We start from the raw sequence: 22,900 nt of genomic DNA on the forward strand, positions 1-22,900 counted from the left end.
CACCTGTGCGCTTGACTGCGTCTACTCTTTGTATTTCAATGACTGAATCAATGCTTTGAAATTGATTGTGGCTGAGCACGGGCCAAGAGATGTTCGTTCCCCCTGGCTTGCTGCCCTGGCCCGCTATTGATTAGATCTGAGAGCCAATTGCTTTCACACTGGATTTAGGGGTTCCGCGACAGTGCGCGAGGAGAGCGAACAAGAAGGAGCTAGAGAAACAGTGTTGGTAAGAAATGTGGCTTTTTACAAAAACTTCTTGCAACCAAAAATTGTCTAGGATTTGGTATGATGCGCTTTGGTCCATTTGAGAAAATCCATTCAACCGGCGGGAGTGCCAAACATATGAAAGAATTGGGACCTTCTCTTATGTTTACCGGCTAGCGTGATGTTAACCATGTCATGGGTTCACCACCCAATCACCTTCCCCTCTCCATACAACAACGTCCTTCTCTATGGAATAAGAAGGAGGGAACGGGGCTTAGAAGCCCCCCGATCTCAACCGAGGATGTGCCCTTTTGTCCGGCTAAGGCCCCTCTCTCAAATCATTTCCACAATTGGCGGGGGGGGGTGGGCTTCCAATCCGGTTTAAGAGTTTGTTCCGACGAGGGACCCCGCGGGCAGGAATGGCAGCCGGCGCGGTCGACGTGAACGAGGGTCACAAGAGGGCCCCTCGCCCAAACAGGGGCTATAGCATTAGTGGGGTAAAAGTTCCATGGAGCGCACATTGGGCTATTGTTCCACTCCTTCGGTGACTGCTCTCCTAGTTGGAGCAGAAGTAAAACAAAAGGAGCGGGGATGATGTCTGAGATTGTCTGCGAGACGCTTGCAGATTGAGAGCCTGGAGGGCGAACCTCCCTCGCAGGCGGGAATGTAAAGGCCTTTTTCCAAAGAAGATATGAAGGTTAAAAAGTGAAATTGAGTGTATGAGCACGTGCGCTTTTGTGTCCCTATCGCTCTGCCTCGGCTTCATTCCCCAAAGGGTCTTATTATGCTTGCTGTTGGCTCCGACACAAAAGCTGTACGGCCGTGCATGCAGCTTCCCCCAGAGAACATTGGAGACGCAGCAAATCCATTTGTTTGTCAGCTTTTGCCTGGATTGGCATCATCAGATATGATTCTCTTTGGAAAGCACGCCACGCCATTGTGCTCATGCAGACCGGCCTCTGCTTCTATAGTAACATTAAGATAGCATCTTTGCCGTTTCCGAGCGGAACTGTTTAGTATGAAGACGGAAACGGTCAGAAAAGAGTCTTTGACATTTTTTTTACCAGCCTCACTTTCGAATCAAACATTCGAGTCAGTTGATTCCCAAGCGTGCTGTGCTGCTGTTAGGGTACATCGGGATGCTGCTGGAAGTTTTCAAATGATATTCGATTGCTTTGAAAAAATGTATGTCTGTCTGTCTGTCTGTCTGTCTGTCTGTCTATCTATCTATGCCAGCGATGTATCTGGCCATGCAAAAGAATAAGAATGTCATTCGTCACCATTCATACATCCAAATATATATAACCGCAGAAAGCTGTGACTGTTAACTACCATGCTGCAAACCGAGTGAATTGAATTTTCACTTGGAAATTGCCACTAAATCGAATCTGTACGCCTTCATTAAATCCCTGACAAAATGTCACTCAGTTCCTCCTTTTAATGATACACGTCTGAGCCAGATAAGTTTGAGTCGGATAGAATATGTTAGTTTTATGAAATGATCTTCCATTCAAATTGAGCCTCACTTCATTGAAGCGTCTAAAGTGGGTTTGGCTCCTTGGTGTTGGATTTAATGAGTTAGCAGAACACGGAGGGATCAGATCACGCCTTGATTAGCTGTCAGTATCGTATTTGGACATTAAACTTCATTAAGGTCTTGTGCATTCCCCGGCACAAATTGCCAAACAGAGCTCATGTTTGAAAATGAGAAACTGGGCAACAGAACAGCTCTCAGTCTGGTCTTGTTTTAAACTGCTCACAGAAAAGAAAACGCAATGCATGCTACTCAGGGGAATAATAACGGTGAAGTCTGCTTCCGTTAATGCTGATGCTGTTTGGAAACAAACACATCGGGAAGCAGAAAATCGGCGCACGCAGAATTATTCAGTCGATGACACCAGGGCGACTGTCACATCGCACTTGGCATTAGGGCGCTCAACAAATCGGAGATCAATCATTTGGAGATGTGTCAACCCAAGGACACTTTTAGGCCTGTCACTCACGTCGACGTCCCTTCTTTTTGCTGCTGCGTTGAAACCGCATTCATTCATTCATTTTAGAGGCACAAAGGGAAGATGCAGATTACGGGAGTTGGCGAATTGACGGCTCATGACATCGTGCCGAGATATGAACGTGTCATTTCTAATGGTGGCGTAATCAACTCACGTCGAACTGTGATGTGGAATCGTGGCCAGCGTGTTTAGGATGGTGGATTAAAAGAGACCTGATATCTGAAATTTAGAAGCTCTTTTAAGAGAACATTTCAAGCTAGATCTGATCTCATTAGCCGTGCGTGCTATCGCTTTATCTGACTGTTGATCAGCTCTCGCTGCATTTAGCCCAGCAAATGTAACCAAAAAAAAAGGTATTGGACCGACGATAATTGCCATTTAATTCTAATTAGATCCTCAATCCAGGAGTTAAACAACACAACCTTGAGGTGCCCGCATTCATCTCTGTGCTGCTTACTTCTAAGAGCAAGAGGGGAAAGACAATTTCCTAGAACTTGAAATAGAATCATCAAACGAAACAAGTCTGGACGTTTGAGCAGTACAGCAAGTATCGATGGCGACCGCTAAGCAGAACGAGGGTTAACGAGGGAGGGTCTGGTGGAGATGATTCAGTTCCCATGTTGTGTCGGCCAAACCAGATCAAAAGACATTCTTTTCTTGTCTCTGTGAATCCAAAACATTCCGCGGTAACCTAATTCTTCAGAATCATGCTTAACTAACGGTCATGAAAGTCATTCGTTCTGGTTTAATTTGCGAAAGAAGAAGAAGGAAAACACACAACTATTCCTCATTGTTATTTAGGTGACGGGACACAGACATATATATATATATATATGCCCACCCCTTTTCCATCGTCTTTGGCGCATCCTTAATGATGCGGTCCTATCGCGAAAGCACAAAGGCGCCGATTTGATTGATGGAGGTCAGCGACAAAGTGAGAGGGTGATGCAGAGCCCCTGGTCGCGGTGGGCTTTTGTGTTAAGGCGATGAGGGCCGCATCGGCAAATTAAGCAGAGTCGCCGCCATCTGCCCAGCGTGAGGGCTCTTTTGTGTATCGCAGTGTCTCGCGTTGGGAGAGGAGAGGAAAGAAGGGCAGCCGAGGTAGAAAACAGAAGCCAGGCCGAGGGGTAAACTCAGAGACGGATTGGAGAAGCAGGCTTGCTTTTAAAGGGGAGCTAGTTTTTGACCAAAGTATTCCAACTGCAAAAGCGTTCAACCAACAGGTACCATGAAGACAATCCAAGTTGGAGCGTGTCTCTAGGATGACAAAAAGCACTGTATGCGGCCGCTACTTCTATTATGATGGGGACAAAAAATCTCTAGATTCCCCTCACATCATTAGCAGCTAGCGTTCCATGACTGTGGGAGCAGCGCATCTGTGTTTGGGGGCCATTACGCACACTCGCTTGGGTCCCCACCATTCAAAGAGATCTTTGTTTGGGTCACACCAGTGCTCTCTGCCTTCCCTCTATTCAAACTATTGACAGCCAAGGAAACAAGAAGTTTTCGCCTCTCTGCGGCAAATTAACGGGGGAAAACACTCGGTCGGCAAAGCGCCACGTCACCGAGGGCTTTGATGAGGATGAAAATGTCAGCCGTGTGCCGTGGCCTTTGCGAACACCAGAGCGCAAATGCATTGAAAAAATATGGGGGGGGGGGGGATATTTTCTCCTCGGTCGTATGGGTTCCCTGTGGGTGTTTCGGCTTCTTTGCGTTTTGCTTTCGCCGTTGTTTGTGAGACTTTATCCACAAAAAGGAGCAGCACTATCAAGAGTTAAGAGAGTTCATTCAGTGGTTAACATAAGCTCAGGAAGACAAAATTGGCCTCCTCCAAGGTGACTTAGTTGGTCCCAACACAGGATGCTTCTGTGCAAAGTCAACTCAGTGAAGTTGACAAGGCCAATTGGGCTGGAATTGGCTCTAATAGCTCAGTGGAACTTTGCAGGCCCCTTCAGCCAGGCAGGCAGGCAGGCAGGCAGGCAGGCAGGCAGGCAGGCAGCCAGGCAGGCAGCCAGGCAGGCAGCCAGGCAGGCAGCCAGGCAGGCAGCCACGCAGGCAGCCACGCAGGCAGGCTCCTTGCAATCAGGAAAGACATATTAAGAAGTCGTCTGAGGTTTGCTGGAGTGGACACAGTCAAAGCTGAACTTAAACAAAATACTTAGTTTGGTTAAAAGGCCCCATCACGCAAACACAAGGGCGGTGCTAATCTTTGGAAGAAGTATATGTGTTTATAGTATCTGAGAAAGTCTGCCTGGTGATGGCAGCCATTAGATAGAAGTAAGGTAGCCATGATAAATGGGCACTTAGCCCAGAGAAACACACTTGCTCAATGGGCTGTGAATCTCCTGCTGCCACTGTCAGCCGGCAGAATGTTAAATAAAGTTATTTGAATATTTGGAAAATGAATGTGCCAGCATGTCAAAAGCCCACTGGAGCCTAAGAGGGAGAGGAAATATATATGTACCTAAGTGTATTCCCATTGCTCTGTAGGCTTGTAACACAAAAAAAATGCATATGTATCGGGGATAAGGTATCGGACGCTCCGTGGCTTTCTTGTCAGATAGACTTCATTATTAAGAAAATAATGTCAGTCTATGGAAAGTGATAGAGTGAAAATGGATAGTAAAAATTGAAAAAAATAGAAAAACACGTGGATAGTCTGGTCAAATCTTCACCACTGCGTAGGGATGGCAAAGGCAGAAATCACATCTAGAAATGATGCAGACAAAAGAAGCCAAATTCAGAAAAATGACCCACAAACACGCACACAATGACATTTTGGATGTGGCCCCAGTCGATTTACCAGATCAAATTGCTTCCATAGCCAAAAGGGACAATGAGCGAAAGAAAAGGAGTGGGTGGACTGCCCAAATTGCTCTGGGTGAGAGCTGCTAATGAGGATGGCACGCTGGCATCATCGCGACTGAGCAACAACATGACACGGTCCCTCTGCCTGCCTCGCAGCAGGACACACGCACGCACGCACACGCACGCACGCACACACACACACACACACACACACACACACACACACACACACACACACACACACACACACACACACACACACACACACCTAACATGCAGACGCCATGATACCTGCCACTAGTTCAAAGATATAGACGAGCTAAAGTGCAATTAGCACTGCCTAATTTGACGTACGAGCTTAATTATGGCATGAATGGGTTCCACGAAAACCAATATGCATGCCCCACTTCAGGTGAATCTTTCTCTTCTCATTTGGGAGACAAGCAGAAATCGGAGCGAGTGAAACTTCACAGCGGGCCATGGACTTGCTGAAGGTGCTTAACAAAGGGCGGCGAGGGGATTAGTGGGAAAACACACAGTTCATCCATCTTGCTGAAAGATAACTCTTTTCATTGCAGGGCCTTCAGGGGCTCTGTATACACTGCACACAGCACAGCACAGCAAAGCACAGCACAGCAAAGCAAAGCAAAGCAAAGCAAAGCAAAGCAAAGCAAAGCAAAGCAAAGCAAAGCGTACACAGCGGTTGTGTGCGTGCGTGCATGCTTGCGCTGGCGGTGTTGACAGCGGTGGCCAAGCTGAGACACCAAGAGTCAAGACTCCCTCCCTCCCTCCCGCGTTCCAATCCCAATGCTTTTGATTCACGGGATCCATGAGAATAGAATATTGACATTTGGAATTCACAAGTGGAACAACAGACATACATACATACATTTAAGAGTATGACAGAGGATAAAATGCGAGTCCTGAACATTTGATGTGATCACAGCACAAAAGCATGATTAGAAACAAGTCTTGTCCCATTTCGGATAGTTTGCAACTATTTCTTCGATGCAGATTTTTTTTTTTTTCTCAATTTCTCTCGTAGCATCTGGTGTCTGTGTGCATATACTGATAGACCCTTTCTGAGGCATGATAATAATGACAATGTTGGGCTTAGGGAAATCTAACAAATTCTTTACTTGGCACTGAAATCACACAAAGAATACTTCCAGAGATTAAATCCCCTACTCTTGACAAAAACGCCTTCCCTGAAAGAAAGTCAAGTAAAATGAATTCATTCACATGCGATGGAATTCAGACAAGAAACTTTTCAATTGAAAGTCATTTCACAGAAGTGTGAACTTAGTGTGGGCGCAGCCGTACACACTTTGCTTTGTAGATTTTGCGTTGCTTTCATACGTATCTGACTATTGATCACAGCCAATGTGCATCAATCAATGTTATCAGAGCAGCACACACGCTCCAGCCCGGCGCCAGAGCCAGGCCAACCCGGAAGGCATCATACCATGAGCCAGGCGCCCGCAGCAAATATTTGTCCGTGTTTACGTATAAGTATGTAGCAGGACGGAGGGCGCTGGAATATGGAGCGGCGAAGGCTCGACAAAGTGAAACAGACAACTGACGGATCAGCCTCATCCTTATGTACATCCTTCGGAATCTTCTGTAAATCAGAATGAGGTTGAATAAAAAATAAATCAAAAACCTTTTTCCATCTGCAACGGAAGGTGCGCAGATGGATGGCGTTCGCAACAGATTGACAATCAACGCTAATGTGAGTTCGGAGAAGGCACGAGGTGAACGTGATCAAGGAAGCGGTACGGCCCATTATGCCAAGATGAACCAGTGAAAACAATCAATTCATTCTTTTTCCCTACCATACAGAAAAGCGGCGATGGCGAAAGCGTGCTTGTCGTTCCGAGGTATTCTCTTACAAAGACTGAAGCGTCATTAAGTACACAGGTACTATATGAGCAACATTTTCAGTCAATAACTCATTTGACGAAATTTGCAAAACCTGAAAAGTTCAAGCGGTCACTCAGCGTGACTTGTTTTCAAAGGCGAAAACGGTGACATTGTAGAAGACAAAACCATCTTCCGTGCCGCAATGCGACTCTTCCATCTCCCAATAGTCATACGAGCTCCTAATTAGCAAACAATACAAGTCAAACTGTCAATCATTACTACTTTTAATGTCAAAAAGAAGAGCCCAGACGGACGATACATTTCTCCCGCAAGCCTCCGACTACTTTTTCTGACAAAACCGGCTAGCGTGACTGCTTGAACGACGTTAAGAAAGCGAGATCAGAGGAAAGAAACAAAAGACGGCGTGTATGACTAATAAGCGTGAAAGTTCACAACCTCACGCAAGAAAGGATTCTTCCGACTTACCTCGGCACACGTTGCCATTGTCCGGTTCGAAGCCCGCCTTGCAAGTGCAGCTGCCGATGGGAACCATCCATTCCCCGTCGCCGTTACAATACAGCTTGATGGGAACATCCACTTCCTCCGAGTTGGAGATGCAAATCCCCCTGGCGATAACCAAGGAGGTGCTTTCGGCACCTGTCATGGTCTCCGGAAAGACGGCAAAGTTCTGGACCACGCTCGGGCACTTCTTATAAAACACCCGGACTGACAGCAGAGACATGCAGGCACCGTAATCCTGGAAGGCCAAATAGAAGCCGTTCTTGGAGAGCGGCCCGAAGCTGCGGACTTCCGTGTTGACCTTCATGAGCCGGCCTCCAAAGTCCACCTGCGAGAAGCTCTCATCGGCAGCGATGGTGTCTACCTTGAGGTAGGGCGCCTCCATCCAGAAAGCGGTTCCTTTGGTGGCAATGACGGCGTCTGATTCATAGTAGTAAAGGTTGAACGTCTCTTTGCAGGAGCCGGGAACGTTGGGGATGGAGCTGCAGTCGCGCACCGTGAAGCGGATCTCCACGTAGATGCGCTGCGCTCCCCTCCGATCGATGAAGGTGGTGAGGAGCCAGTTGTTCTGACTGGGCTCAAAGACGTTACACACCTGGTATGTCCTGATGGTGTTGAGGTTCTCGTCATAGCCACTCACCTCCTCCCACTGAGGAGAGAACACACACACACACACACACACACACACACACACACACACAGTGTTATTGTCAGCGGGCCAAAAGGCACTGAAGATTTGGCTTAAAAAAAGACTTTCATATTCCAATTTTAGGTTCAGATCCAAAATACAGACCACAGGCACAGAAGATTCGGCTTAAAAAGCTTTTCATAGTCACATTTTAGGTTCAGATCCAAAATCCCCCAAAATGAAAAACAGACCACAGGCACTGAAGGCCTGGCTTAAAAAGAGCTTTACATATTCCAATTTTAGGTTCAGAGCACAGGCTAGCTTGTTAGCTGTTCAAATCAAACCACCCAACTCATCTCGACTTTTTTGCACAACACTTTAACAACAACGGCAGCTCCATAAAACAAAACAGACAAGTAATCAAAACGAGACCCATACAATTTAATATAAGGAAATAAAATAATTTCTGTGGCTAAAAGAGCTCCCTCTTGCTTGACATCTGTTTCTTATTTGAAAGTCAATATTGATCCTGAGGCCAAACTCAAATTAACTATGGCTCCGTGCCAATGTTTTTGCTAATTAGTCAGTTATAATTGTGCCTTTTAACTTAAAGGATTGACTTCAGGCTTCCTGTTGTCTTCAATTATTAGAGAACAGCCTTGATAGGTTAGTGCGACTAAAGAAGAATTTTTTGGCGTGGAATGGAATTGTTTTGAGAAATACAGCCTCGCATTGGGGACACAGGTTTGAGCTTTTGGATTGTTTTGTTTTTGTCCTGTCGAAAATACACAAAATCATAACTATGAACAAACAAAACAAACGCTATTTGGATATGGTGCTTAACGGGGTGGCCACTCAGGTGGTGCATTATACAAGATGCTGCATAACAAATTCAAAATTAGGTTCTACTGAATTTCAATTAGACACACTACATGGCAGCATGGAAGACATTTGCATGCGTACAAAATCAAAGCGCAATGTCGGCCTTTTCCTTGCAGGTGTGACCCAGAAAGTACTATGTTGGACGAACAACAGCCGCTCCCTTGCTCTGAGTGCACCAAATCATGACGAAAATGCTTGCAAATCACAGAAACAAAAAGAGGCTGCTTGCTTTTCAAAAAATACATGCAGCTGTGTGAAAAAGGTGCCAAAGCGTTTTGAAATGATCAGGCAAATATATCTCAGTTGATCTTTATTTATTTATTTATTTATTTATTTATTTATTTATCTATCTATTTATTGATTCACTTATTGATTTATCTATTTGTGTGTTAGCTCACCAGTAGCAATAATCCTAACAGCCGGAGGCAAGGAGGAGTTCATGTGGTCTAGAGTGGAGCGAGCGGGCCTCCAACCAGTTCATGCCATTTTCCTGCCTGTGCAGTGTATCTCCCGGCGCGTCCCCCTTCTGACCTTTTCAAGCTTCAGTTTTCAAAGCGACCCCAATGGACTGCTCAAGACTTTCTCCAATCGGATTTTGCCAGCCAATATACAAACTCATAATGAAGGTGACTTGAAGAGAGCTGTGAGGGAATGGCTCAATACATTTAGGAACGTGCGAGGTTACCAAGGCGACCAGAACCGTCACTGTAAGCGGCAAACTTATTGAAGGACGCGCATTGCCAATGTGACAATGCCAGTGGGCGAAAGCGTACTTTGCCTTCTTCATATTGCGAAACCACCGACTGTCGTCACTCTTTGCAAACCGGCGTCGTAAATCCAACCCAAGAAAAACGAGAGATTCCAGCAATAGTGGAAAAAATGACAGCGTTGGCGTGATGAACGACTTGACACAAATCCAAGGGTGCAAAGGAAGCTTTTTTCTCTCCCAAGTGCAACTCCCTGTGAGCCCGGGGTCTTCTCAAGTCTTTCCCATTGCTCTCCTCTTCCGGTAATGACCATTCATCAGCGTTAGGGCGAGTTGTCCCTTTCGGCGCTGCCTGTTCATTAATATAACCGGCCTCGTCCCGCCCGGGCTCCTCTGCACCCGAGGAGGGAGTCTTCCCCGCCTCTCGTCTAGCCAAATGACCACCATCTTTCACGACGGCGAGGAACCCGAGGCGTCTGCGATAACGCCCGTCTCGAGTCTGTCCACAAACTCATTGGCCCATGAAATAATGAACGAGACAGATATTTGGTGTCCCCATTGTGTCAACAGACACCGATCGAATATTAGTCATCATTTCCAAAGTGGGTTCAAACTTTGTAATGGCCTTTCTTTTTCTTTCAATGGCTTTGTATATACAGCCGGCCGGGTCCAATATCTTACCTCATGAAGCAGGAGTTAATAATTCATGATTTAATACAAGATTTTTTGCACCTGGGTTCACAATCCCCTGACTTGCTTCAGAAAATAGATCACACGGCTCTGGACATTGACTTCTAACATCCTATGTGATCTTAAACGGAAGCACGGCTCCGGACATTGCCTTCTAACATCCTCTATGATCTTTTATGGAACCACCGCATAAAATGCAGCAGACGTGCTGCTATTTTCTTCCTCTTACCGTCTGTTTGTAACAGGGGACATTCTATATTCATTCACGATGGTCTTTGTCCTGTAACAATACGAGCATTGTATTTTGTTTTGATGATGAAATGCCAGAATGGTAAAAGCCCCCCCCCCCCCACACACACACACACACACACACTTTGACCACACAAACGCACCCACTCTAATAGCGTCGCTCCTGCCATCGATACAGAAGCCGCTCTGATTCTTTAAGTGCTTGTGTCATTACGGTTCTTCGGTTTGACGGACAGCCGTGAGTAGATGAAGGGGTTAATGTTTGGCTTAATGACCAGTCACACCCCGCCGGGCTACTGGCGATGGGAGGGGTGTAGCAAAGACAGAGTGATTGATCGAAGAAAAACATAAGTGCGGACAGAAATGAAAGGGATGTGTAATTTATTCAGGCTGATGAGTCCCTTTCCCCACAGCCCCAGACCGCTGCCGTCAAGCCATCGATACATTCCCTTCACGAAGGCCGCTCATCATATTGATTGTCTGTCATTACTTTGGAAGGCAAAAAACATTCTGAACAACACGTGCCGGTAATATTCCGACATGAGCTGGTAAGATTGTGTCGGAACCGCCCAGGTAGTAAGAAGCGTTTACAAGGTTGGAATGTTTGACTTATGTGAGACTAACTGCGCCAATGGCACGGATACTCGAGGGAGTCGCTCGCGCGCTTTGTGTTTTTCAAATTCGTCACCGCGAAGTGATACAGATTCAAGTTTGGAGATATTGATGCGGAATGGATGTTGAGCCTTAAAGCCTCTAAGATGGGCAAGGTCTTAACGAGACCAAAATGAGACTAGAAAATAAAAATGGAATCAGGTGTCACAAAGATTCAATCAATACATGTTCCTTGTCATCTCTTTCTACAAACTCATCACGGGGATAAATCACCATTAAATTATAGCGTACCTATTACGGCTATCTGACAGCTTCCAATAAGGGATTTTGGCTCCAGGGTACTTTGTCAATTCTCAACCAATCACAGTTTTCGCCACTATATCATCCTTATAAAAAGTTCCAGCGTTCCTTTAAATTTGTATTTTCATGTAAGTAATGGGAATTGTGTTGCTTGTTTATAATTGATTAATTTGAAGCCTATTGACATCTGAACTCTAATGAAAACAACAATAATAATAATAATAATAATAATAGAAAAGAAATCAAACAAAAACGTATACTTGTCGTTCGTAACGTCCGGTAGCAGATCTTACATATTTAGATACAAAGGGGCTTTTTTGGGTTTTATCTACTTGCTAATGTGAATGTGCAACATGATCCCCATTTGGACAAAGATGAGAAGCAGTTGAACACATTCCCACTGCCATATTTGTAAAGGCCAAGGTCCCTGGAGGGATGGCGATGAGGTATATGAGAAGCCAAACTGGGTCGGGATTGAACAGATACTCTTTGTGTTCACTGCTGACAAGAATCAGAAGTCAGAGAAGTGTTTCCTTCCAAATGTGCCAGAATAATGAGATTATTTGCATTTGAACCTGGAGGGTCATATGCTAGAAGTCCACAGAGCACTTTGAGCAATAGCTGGCTGCTTATGATAGCAAAGCGTCGCCTGCCTCATTGACTCACGTCGCCTCGCAAGCTTCCAGACATATGCTCATAGTCGTTTTGTAAGTGCGCGCACATTTTGCACAGCCCGGGCAGTAAAATATGCGGCGGCATGATCGCTATTATCGTTTGTGATCAGCTCCGTTATTAAACGAGACCTGCTGTCAGGCAAGAAGTTGCGTGGGAATGATTATTTAGCAGGGGCGTCGGAGGCCCGGTTCCGCCCGGCTGAGCGTGATGGATGGAAAGGGAACGGTGGTGTCTGAAAAATTCAAAGTCCCGCCAGATACCAGCCACTCCATAATGGCAGTCTTACACGTTGATGAGGCTCAGATTGAACTGTGGCCACTCGTCGCTGGGCGTTAGGACAAAAGTCACGTCAAATGTGCTTCTACTGCCCAGCCCAGATCAATATGTACATTTAGGTTCCAAACATCTGCCCCGACCACCATTTTACACTTCCTAATGAGTGGCCACCCATTCGGCAAACGGTTTTATGTTATGATTGAGTAACCCGAGATTTGACCCATGTTTTGGACCTTCAAATCAAAGCGCCCAAATGAAAGATAATGAAGGCTCTTTCTTTAGCTCATAACACATCACACAACTCATTGATAAATGATACTTATCTAATAGCCTAATGCAAGATTTAAAAACGGGTGCAAGAAGGTGCTTCCTCTCGTGCCATCTCCACTTTGGTGGTCTGTTGACTTGCTGCCCTCCAAATCTAAATCAAATCATCTTGTGACACGAAAAGGAATGTAAATGGCATGGATCCGTTCGACCCTCATATAAAAATGCACTTCAGTGGTGAAAATGGCACTCCATAATGTTTTACTTGGAACAGTTTTATACATTTATCCCAAATAGTTTCTACATGTTAATCACGCTGATAAAATCCCACAGGAAAGACATCAATATTTGATCGGGACGGAGTAGAGCAATGTGGAACGCAGTGTCGTTCGAGTCCCTCACGTCCCCCACTATATCGTGCTGGTAGGTATTGTACATACTGGTGGGCGTCTCCGTGAAAAATATTTGCAAATCTGTCCTTCACACAAATGTTGAAACAACAAAACTATACAGACATCCAAACAACGAAAGCCGCAAACGCACAACTTTCATCGGAGCTGGGGGCAATTTAATCACCAGTAAGGCCAAATAAAAGGCATCTCCCACTGGTCTGACAAGTTTGGTCTGGGTTCAATTTGAGAGAAGCCATGTGCTGCTCACGTCCAATTTCCATGTAACTTGAATGAAGAGATGAAGATGTACCAAAGCGTGACGTTGCATTTCCATTCTTCTCCATCCTAACTTGTTTTCAATCAGCCCATTCTTTCCTCCTATTTGGTGCTTTTAAACCACAGCCTGTCAGTGTATGAATAATTGAGGTGTACTGAGTATGGTCAGCAGATGGAGAGATGGCTGTTTTCAAGCCAGCTCTCAGTGGGCTGCAGGAAGTGCACGCCGCACCTGTCCAGTTAAAAGCCGCAGGTCCTTGGCTGGTACGCCGCAAAGGAGCAGCGACAGTCGTGCCCCATCCAGGGCGGGTGCGGGCATGCAAGACCAACCAACCAACCAACCAACCAACCAACCAACCAACCACATGTGGGCACATACTAATTGGAAACATGCCGACAGCAGATATCTGTTCTTTTTCTCCACCTGTTCTTCTGCACCTGCTACGAGCCAAGGCTTTCCCCAAAAACTCGGACTTATCTTCCCAGAGCACACGCCCCGTTTGGCTTTTCTTCCTGCCCTCCCTCCTCAGCACCCATCCAACTGCTCACTTGGCCGTCTCGTTATCGCACTCCACCGCGGGCCCTAACAAGCGCAACAACTGGCCCTGCTTTGGACACGCTCGAAAGCCTCCGTCGGAGCAGCCGCTGCCAAACCTTTGACCCTGTTACACCCCTCTAAGCCCCCGCCGTCCCAAAAGCACAAATCTGACTGTGACCTGCGAGTCACATGAGTTAACCCCGCCCGGCTTAGGTCCACACACACACACACACACACACATGAAGATGAAAGTCTGCAGGGCTGCCACAAGCGTTGACACAAAATTGATCTTCAGCACCCCCCTCCTCCCTCTGGGTTCTTCTAATCCCCCCTCCTCCCTACCCCTCTTTTCTCGCTCTCGTAGCGCCTTTCACTCCACACTCCCCCTTAATCCCCGCCTATCTCCTTCCGGATGAAAGCAACTCTAGTCGGTTCCCAATTTTATTTGAACCACTCGAGTAAGATGCAGAGAGGGGGGGGGGGGATTTCAGATGACAAACTTGCGTTTTTGTTTATGTGGTTGTCTGAAGGCCAAGTAGCTTTTATTTTCATCTGATTTCTTCGCTTTGCTTCACGGAGCTTTTGTGCTTTCTTCTACGGCATCTCCAGTGGGAATTTGTTACATGCAGATAGAAGGGTGTCTGCCTCACTGCTCGTAAAAAAAGCATCAAGTACACAATTTCTTTGTATCCAATAAAAGCTCTGAAGTGCATTTTCCCCCCTCAAACAGCCTTTTGTATAAATGAGTTCTATTACCAGGTTGTTTTATGATCTACTTTACTGATGGTAAGGCGGCAGTTTCTTGAAGCAAAAAAAAAAAAAAGAAAAAAAAAGTGAAAATTGCAATTGCCTGAAGTGCAGCAAAAACATTCATTCCCCAAAACCAAGCAAATTGAATCTCGCAGTTTTTTACTCTGGTATTGGATAAAAAATATGATTGAAAATAACTCATGGGAGCTTACTAACGAGAAAGATACCTACCATAATTTGAAACCCAAAGTGTTATTGAAAGGAAAATTACTCAACAATGTGTCCGTGTGTTTACACCACTGGAACTAGAGTGCAATGCTACTTGGGCAAAAAAAAAAAAAAAAAAAAAAACTCTGGTACATCCCATTATTGCTAAGGTACGATATGTCCCCAAAAGCTGAGTTCCGTAGCATAGCATAGCAACCTAAACTGGGACTTGAGGTTTACCCGACACTTAGCAACCGTACGGCTATTACCACATAAGAGAAGTGTATTTCCTATAAGCCATATACATTTATGTTATGCATTTTATGTTAATATACACTTACACACATAAAAGACATCCATTATTATCTTTAATGGACTGGCCCCTCCCTGTTGCATGTGGAGCGGAAAGGTTTTAAAAGCTCTTGAACTTGGGATGGGATGATAACTAAACAATGCCGATCGTGACTCAAGTTTGACGGCAATGCGGAGTGACATCATCGGGCACAGACAACGCGTAACACGAGTACTTAAGTCTTCACGTCACGGCTTACTTGTTCATACCCAGCCTACCATTCCCGGATCCAATTGTGCTTATGAGTTAGGGCCTTTACTGCATTTTCTAAGAGCAACGTAGGTTGAACCAGTAAGCGCTCCCTTGAGTTATTCCCTTGACTGCAGGTCTCTACTCGTCAGAAGGCTTACAACCAATACTTTAGACATTTTAGGTCGATGAAATAAAAGAAATGGCACTAAAGAAAAAAACAAGCACAGAGGCATGCCTTGACCGGACGGACCACAGTTACGCATGTTGAAGAACCATAAATGCGTAGTTCATACCGGTGTCTAATGCCTCACAAAGACCTAAAGATGTGGAAAATGTGCAAAACAGCCATCGGCTGCTGCTGCTGCTGCTGCTGCTGCTGCTGCTGCTGCTGCTGCTGCTGCTGCTGCTGCTGCTGCTGCTGCCCTTTTTGGTCATACGCAACACCACGAGTGGGTTGTGGAGCGTGGCGATGCGTGATTGAATCAAAGTAGCTCGAATGAGAGCTTAACAATTTCCACGCCATCGTACGAGTCGTTGGAAGAAAAGGAAGCGAAACGACTTGTCATTTCCGACTTCATTGGCACATCTTTCATGTGCATCAAATGAACGAGTTGAAAGTAGAAAAAAGTGAATTTCCATCCTTTCAGCTCTCACTTTCACCTTAATACCGCCACTTCCTTGCATAAACGTGCTAATACAGTATCATTACAGTGCCCATTTACTGGGACTTAGGCTCTGCGCTCTGGGACACATTATATCATTAAGTCATTAGGAGCCAGGATACGCCAAAATAATACCCATCATATGAGCTGCACTGGGCACTACTTTAGTCTAAAGTCTCACTCACCCTTGCCAGCCTTCTGGCTTTATTTGCCTGTCTGTGTTGCCTGGTCCTGAATCACATTTTGCATTCTGGGTTTGGGAAAAGAAACAGACAAAATGGACTCACCCCAGAGTTAGGATACGCCGTCCAGCCCAGTTCTGCTGTGGCCACTCGAGTGTCCATCAGAGTTTCTGTAGCCAGGAGAGAAAGAGAGAGAGAAAAAAGGTCAGGACTTAGAGCAAAAGAAGCTCTTCTCAATATCATTCAACTGAGATGAAGTGCATTCGGGGTCCCAGTGATCAATTGACACTGTCGTTCATGAACGGACGGAGAAGACTTTGATCCCTTGCAGCGATTCATCCATCTCTGCCAGACTTGGAGTAAGACTAAAGACTGCAAAATCATCTTTCCAGTCCACGTTCTCTCGGACTGCTCAGTTTAAAGGGTGCTCCATAAGTTGCTTTGTACAAAATGAAGGATTTGGGTCATGATTGATAAGAGGGACACCTCTGACTGATTCAAAAGTCGAATGAAGATTCCAAACATTGACAGAAGACAAGACAGCGCTACCTCAATTTGTGAATAATGACAGCTGGTTCAAGACGTGAAGATGCCAGACTGGGTCGTAGCCCTTGACAATGCTGGCCTCGAGCCTTTTCAATCTACAAAAAGAGATTGCGAGGAATCGGGACTTTTCTCAACAGTCCGACAGTGATGACTTCTGAACTGTTCTTCCTGGATGAAAGAATAGAAATTCTCAAAGGCATGCTCCGCAATGTTCTTCCCAACTTCCTACCTTTGCTAGCTTTGTAGAAAGTCGTTATTGTTCGACTTCATATGTGTCACAATTACAGGAAGTGACCCATCCCATCCCCTGACAGCCACAAAAATGTTTTCTGTCCAAAAAGAGCCACTAAAAGGGCCTACTAATCTTTAACAAGAAAGGAAGAATGTCTATCTGTTCTGTGAGCAACGCTGCAGAGAGAAAACGTAAGCGGTGTCAAATTGAAGAAAGAGTTGGAAACTGAAGCTTCCCTTTTGAACCCTTCCTCTGTGACACATAGTAGATAAATTAGACTTGCTACTCACAGGAAACAGTCACTGTATATATATATATATATATATATATATATATATATATATATATATATATATATATATATATATATATATATATATATATATATATATATATATATATATATATATATATATATATATATATATATAAAAATTCCCAATCCTCTCCATGTCGTTGACTCATATTTAAAATGATTGACAGATTGTTTTCTGGCCACCATTTTTTTTTTTTTTTTTTTTAAGTCGACCAGGAAACATATATTTCACTGATTCTACATCTCTTTCCCCCGAATCTGCTGTATTTGGAAACAAATAGGTGAAAGGAAATTGGAGGCGATCATCTGAGGGATGTCAGAGTGTTGCTGACTTGGACGTGATCCATTTCGCACAGCAAACAGTTGGCTAGCACCGCCCACACGTGTTGTTGATGAGGAAGATGAATTGCAAGCTGCACACTCTCAGCCTCTCATTCAAGGAGACGTTCCAAGTCTTTAGGCGCCCACCTTTTTACCTTCTCCGGTCTAGGAAGCGTGCCCCTGCAGATGTGGCTTTTTCAAATCATTCCAAATGGAGCTGTTGACGCCTGTCATCTTTACGTCAAGTGTTCTTGGTTTGAAAAAAAATATATAAAGCTATTACTACACCAATGATAGCAAGCGGCATCTTCCATCTCCACTTAGTAGGAAAAAATGTCTTCAGACATAAAACTGGGGTAAATCGGAGAAACAAATATATCACCCAATGTTCAGTGTGCGTCCTTGCTGACAGCTTTGTTCACGCCCACCTTCCATCGCCACTTTCCTTAAGAGGAGCAAGGCCTTGTCTCATTTGAACAGCGCCAGCCCTGCCACGCCTTGCTGGGGAGCTCGGATCCGAGCGTGAAAGCAGCCAATGTAGCGCGCCCCGCCAACACATTCTCCGGGGAAATCACAAGAGCTTTAGTCAAATCGCACAGGCTCCTGCTAGTCCATTCTCCCTTTTCTTTTAGAGACAGACGGATGGACGGATGGACGGACTGACGGACGGACGGATGGATGGATAGAAGCTCCGGATGGTGGTAAAGGTGCAGACCAAGGGGTCAAATAATCATGAGAGTGTCTTGTGACCGAATGTCTCCCTTTGACACCAGAAAGAGAGGAAATGGGGTCTGCTAAGTGGTTATTATCAAGCAGGCAGGGCTCTTACTCCTGTCAGCTGGCCTTTAGGGTTTGGCCAATGTCCCCTGTTAGCAGGAGAGCTTAATTATGAGTGCATTTCACAGTCAGGCTTATTTTTAAAAAAAACATTCATAGGTCATATCATTCGTGATTTTTGTTGTTGTTGTTGGCACAATCCAATTCTATGAAGTGTTTCATCGTGATCCGTTTGTTCACAGTAGGGATGGGCATTCCAATAAAAGTCATCAAATACTCCGAAAGAATTCTCTCGATAGTTTGGAAACGAAAAGCAATTGGACGAAACCATCGAGGGCTGGCTGATTCAGTCAAACGGTTCATCGATAATTGATCCTTTACTAAAATGCATGCGGTCAAATGTACGGCCTGAGCCCAGGAAGCCGAATCGGTCTCTCGCGTTCTCGCGCAAGTCCTTCCCAAAATGAGTGAGAGCCAACAAATGTGAGGCCCCTCAAGATTAGCAGCAGAATATCCCGCATTCTGCGGTGTCAGCTTTGACGGCAAGCCACATTAAACCGCCCGGTGAAAAAAAAAGCTCATACTGGGTGAAAAGTATTAATAAAGAAAGCTTAAGGCTGACTTCACAAGCATGGATCATAAATCTATTGGAAAACAATAGCTTGTAGGTGTCAAGCTAGTCACCTTTTGATGGATTTGAGCACTTACGAGGCTGCAGGAGACGTTGCGCAATATTAGTTACTGCCAATCATGTGACGGATGCGGTTCTTGCTTGTCAAAATCAGCATGATCAAGACTGAACCCAGACCCCAATGTACCTAACCCTGGACGGCACAGATATTTGTCATTAGGGAATCGCTATGGATCGATAGCAAATGGTGGGCTGATTCTGTGAGGGGGGAGACTGCATTAAACATTGATGGGGACCCTGCGGTAGCGATCGATAGATAAGGCAGCCTTCTCTTTGCGCAATTACACGTCAGCGAGCGGTCGCGTGATGCATCACATGATTACACATCTCAAACGCTTGGGCCTGAAACCAGCGCAGCAGTAGGAAGGAGATGGTTGCGCCGAGCGTTTGGCATACTTTGTCTTTCTGCTTTGCAAATGAGGCTGCTAACAGGTCTGTGTAATTGGAGTCTTTGCGGCCTGGATGTACGATTGCGTGACTGCCGGTCGATAGAACATGTGCTGAAGCGCCTCTCTGAAGCCTCTTCAGTCAATAAGGCGGACAATTCTCCACAGATTTCTCTTCTCATCCCAGAACACATCTTTTCCATTCATCCACCCTTTAACACGGCCTCCCATCGCACTTAAGGACGCTGGCCGACCCGCTTTGCAATTCAATGAGACAATCATGTCCAGCTGCTGAACGCGGCGAGCCTTTGCGATCGGCGCGACAAACCCAAATAAGATCTTGCAGAAGGCATGTATTCTTTCTTAGATGTTGAGTCAAGATGGGAAGCGCGAGAGAGAGAGAGAGAAAAGCATGAGGAGAATTCAGCGGGGCTGAAATGAGCACTTAACAGTGATGAAGCCCCATGGTGGCTCAGCGTGCTGAGCCTGGCATCTTAATGCCAGGATGAAAACAAAGTGGCAAACATGCATGACTGAAAGCTGCTGCTGCTGCTGCTGCTGCGTCTCCCAAAACTAATCAGCCTACCACTCAGGGGGATCGTAGGCAGAAAGAAAAAGAGCCAGCATTTACGAAAGAAATTGTTCATAGGTGCCTTACATAGATCAAAAGAAATGATTTGACCAATAGTTGTGCCTCGAGACGGACAATTGTCTAAATCGTGACAATTTGACCCTCTTAACATGAAATATTCTCAGGTTTCTTTCTTCCTCTATGAAAGAAGAATCCAATCCGTCACTTCCCATTCAATCTTACAACTGCACAGCGGACGTGCTAGCCAGCCACCGAGCCGCCCTGGTTGAGGAGTGCAGTTGACAGTTGAGTTTTCGGACAGGAAAGACAACCCCTGGAAAAGCAGTCGTATTTCAGTCGAGGCTGTGGCGCTCGTCTTGAAGGCTTGAAATAGAAGATTCAGGACAGGCAAGAGAAACACATCAGAGAAATAAGTTTCATTCACGTCTCCCTGAAGGAGAGGTTGACAATGTGGCTGATTTGAAAATTGAGCGCAGAGTAATCCGCCGTCCTCCGAGACGACGGGTGATGGCAGCAGCCGCACGCGCCGCCGATCCGAACTGCTTTGGCCCCACTGGCTCTGGTGGCGGCGTCAAAGAGAACACTTTTAACGGGAAGAAAAGCCGGGGGTGACAAGAAGAGAAGGGCAGAAAGAAAGAAAGAAAGAAAGAAAGAAAGAAAGAAAGAAAGAAAGAAAGAAAGAAAGAAAGAAAGAAAGAAAGAAAGAAAGAAAGAAAGAAAGAAAGAAAGAAAGAAAGAAAGAAAGAAAGAAAGCGAGACGCGAGGAGGTGCCAAGAGATGGCCGGCAGATGTTCTGAAAATGAATAGAACATGCAAGATCGGCAGAGTCTGATGAAATGAGCAAATCATTTCATCACGGCAAGGTGACATTCCACCATCCATGATTAAACCTTGCCACGCTATTCTCTACTTGTGAGTACCGTCATTGAGTTTGGATGCAACATTTACTACGTGAGCAAAATATGATGCATTGTCACGGACCAATCAATGCTGTATTGAAACAAGCAATCAACACACTTTAGGATGTCACGTTTCTATTGAGCTTCACCCATCGTCATTCTATTTATTTTATTATTTGGAGTCATGTCGATGCTGGGTTTTTCATTTATTTTTGAAAACAAACAAGGCCGTGTGGATGGATTTCTGTCTATTCATTCCAGGCAAGGCCTTTATAAAGTGCTTCAGAAATCCACTTCATTTAGCATTTATGCTAAAAAATGAAAAAAACAAAATCAGGTAACGTAAAAAAACAACGTAGTAAGTAAGTAATGTAAGGTAAAAAATAGCCGTCCCACATTTGGGACATCTTTTTTAAATATACAATTGACCTTGTGTCCTTGTGACCTTGACCACTCATCGCATCTGCAGACTCGTCGAAAGGCACAAAAGAAGAAGGGCGAAGACACTGCTGATGGTCACGTGTTGCACCGACCGGCATGACTCAAGACAGCTGTTGATTCATTCATTCCTATGACATTTGTGTTACATGGCCACCAGGCTAATTTCCCAGCGCTCAGGCAGCCATAGCTACATCATCACCAAGAGAGGACACAAGCACAACCTCGTCTCATCAGTTCGTCCGTCCGTCCGTCCGTCCGTGCAGTAAGACATCATTTGCATTCATTAACATTACATTAGCACAAAGAGTGATCTTTAGAAAGCGGGCTGCTGTAGAGCGTCATCTTTAATTCATCATATCTTGAACAGCCACCAACCCAACCACCCACCCACCCCTTTTACCTTCATACACCCAATGCTCCTTTCTCTTTCCCTATTTTCAACTGACATTTCCTCCATTTCCATTGATCAGAGCCCTTCAGTTTCATCTTTTTGGTCTTCAAGCTTTCATTCAGTTTTGTTATTTGAACATCTAATTGTTGTCAATGGCAAGCTGAACATTTTTGTCATGCCATCGATGCTGGCAAAACAATCATTGAAAAAGAACAGAGCCCCCCAAAACAAATCCAAAAGGAGAAATATGATCAGCTTCTGTTTCATGTTTGCAAATTCTGAACCTTATTGGAATCACACATTGTTTATTTACCTACCCCCTCGCTATGGAACGGAACATATACATACGTACGCAGCTTGCGAGTGTTCAAACATTTTCTAAAACGGAGCACCTGTGCCTTGCACTGCGCGCCAGTGCTAATAAGTGAAAATGTTCAACATCAAACATTATTTTGAGTCGGAAGAGTAATAATATGAATAGGGATGGGAAAATGAAGCTTCAAATTTGCTTCATGAAGCACTTGTTGTATTTTCTGTGTCCTCTAGCTGGCAGTGTTGGTTGGAATGCAGGGGTTTAAGAAATGGCAAGTTCGTATATTTTCAGTCCAATGCTAATAATAATGCTATGTTTGATTACTGGCACGGCTGATGATAAGGCAACGTTTCCATTTTTAGTTGTGTTCAATGGATGGGCCGTAAACTGGTATGCGTTTATTTTCAGTTCTTTGTGCTAAACTTTCATTCGTTTCTTTTTCCAGTCCTCATTATGATGCCAGAAATGAATCGGTGGTCCTAAACTTAGCATCTGGTGAAATCGACACGTCTAATCTGAATTCGTATAAAAATAATTCAACCTATTTCAGTCCAACACCAAAGGTTATCAAGAAAAAGGCAGCGAGGGCTAATGAATCCAATATTAAACCTCCCAGTGAGGCGAGTCGGCTCTGCTCGGCAAAAAAAATAATAATCTGTCGTCGCTGGCTTCCTCCAACCGTCACGATTGTCATTACTGTCCGTCTGTTTTCAAGAAAGCCGGCAATTTGCTTCTCCAAAATGAGGCAATTAC

The 22,900-nt window shown here is 45.0% G+C and overlaps 1 protein-coding gene across 7 annotated transcripts in view; it reads right to left on the reverse strand.

Moving 5' to 3' along the window:
* The window catches only part of ephb1 (EPH receptor B1), an 83,415-nt gene that overhangs the window by 39,076 nt on the left and 21,439 nt on the right, over positions 1-22,900 (reverse strand). For 6 of the 7 annotated variants that reach the window (XM_085929610.1, XM_085929611.1, XM_085929609.1 and 3 more), the window contains exons 2-3: positions 16,348-16,412; positions 7,374-8,055 (exon numbers count right to left, since the gene is read on the reverse strand). In XM_085929610.1, the coding sequence (XP_085785736.1) occupies positions 7,374-8,055; positions 16,348-16,412 (747 nt within the window). Of the gene's footprint in view, positions 1-7,373; positions 8,056-16,347; positions 16,413-17,804; positions 17,833-22,900 lie in introns of those variants that run through there. The other variant, XM_085929613.1, reaches the window with a different exon arrangement.

This window comes from Syngnathus leptorhynchus, chromosome 14 (genome assembly GCF_054491065.1).
Source record: "Syngnathus leptorhynchus isolate UIUO chromosome 14, UIUO_Slep, whole genome shotgun sequence".
NCBI classification, from domain to species: Eukaryota; Metazoa; Chordata; class Actinopteri; order Syngnathiformes; family Syngnathidae; genus Syngnathus; species Syngnathus leptorhynchus.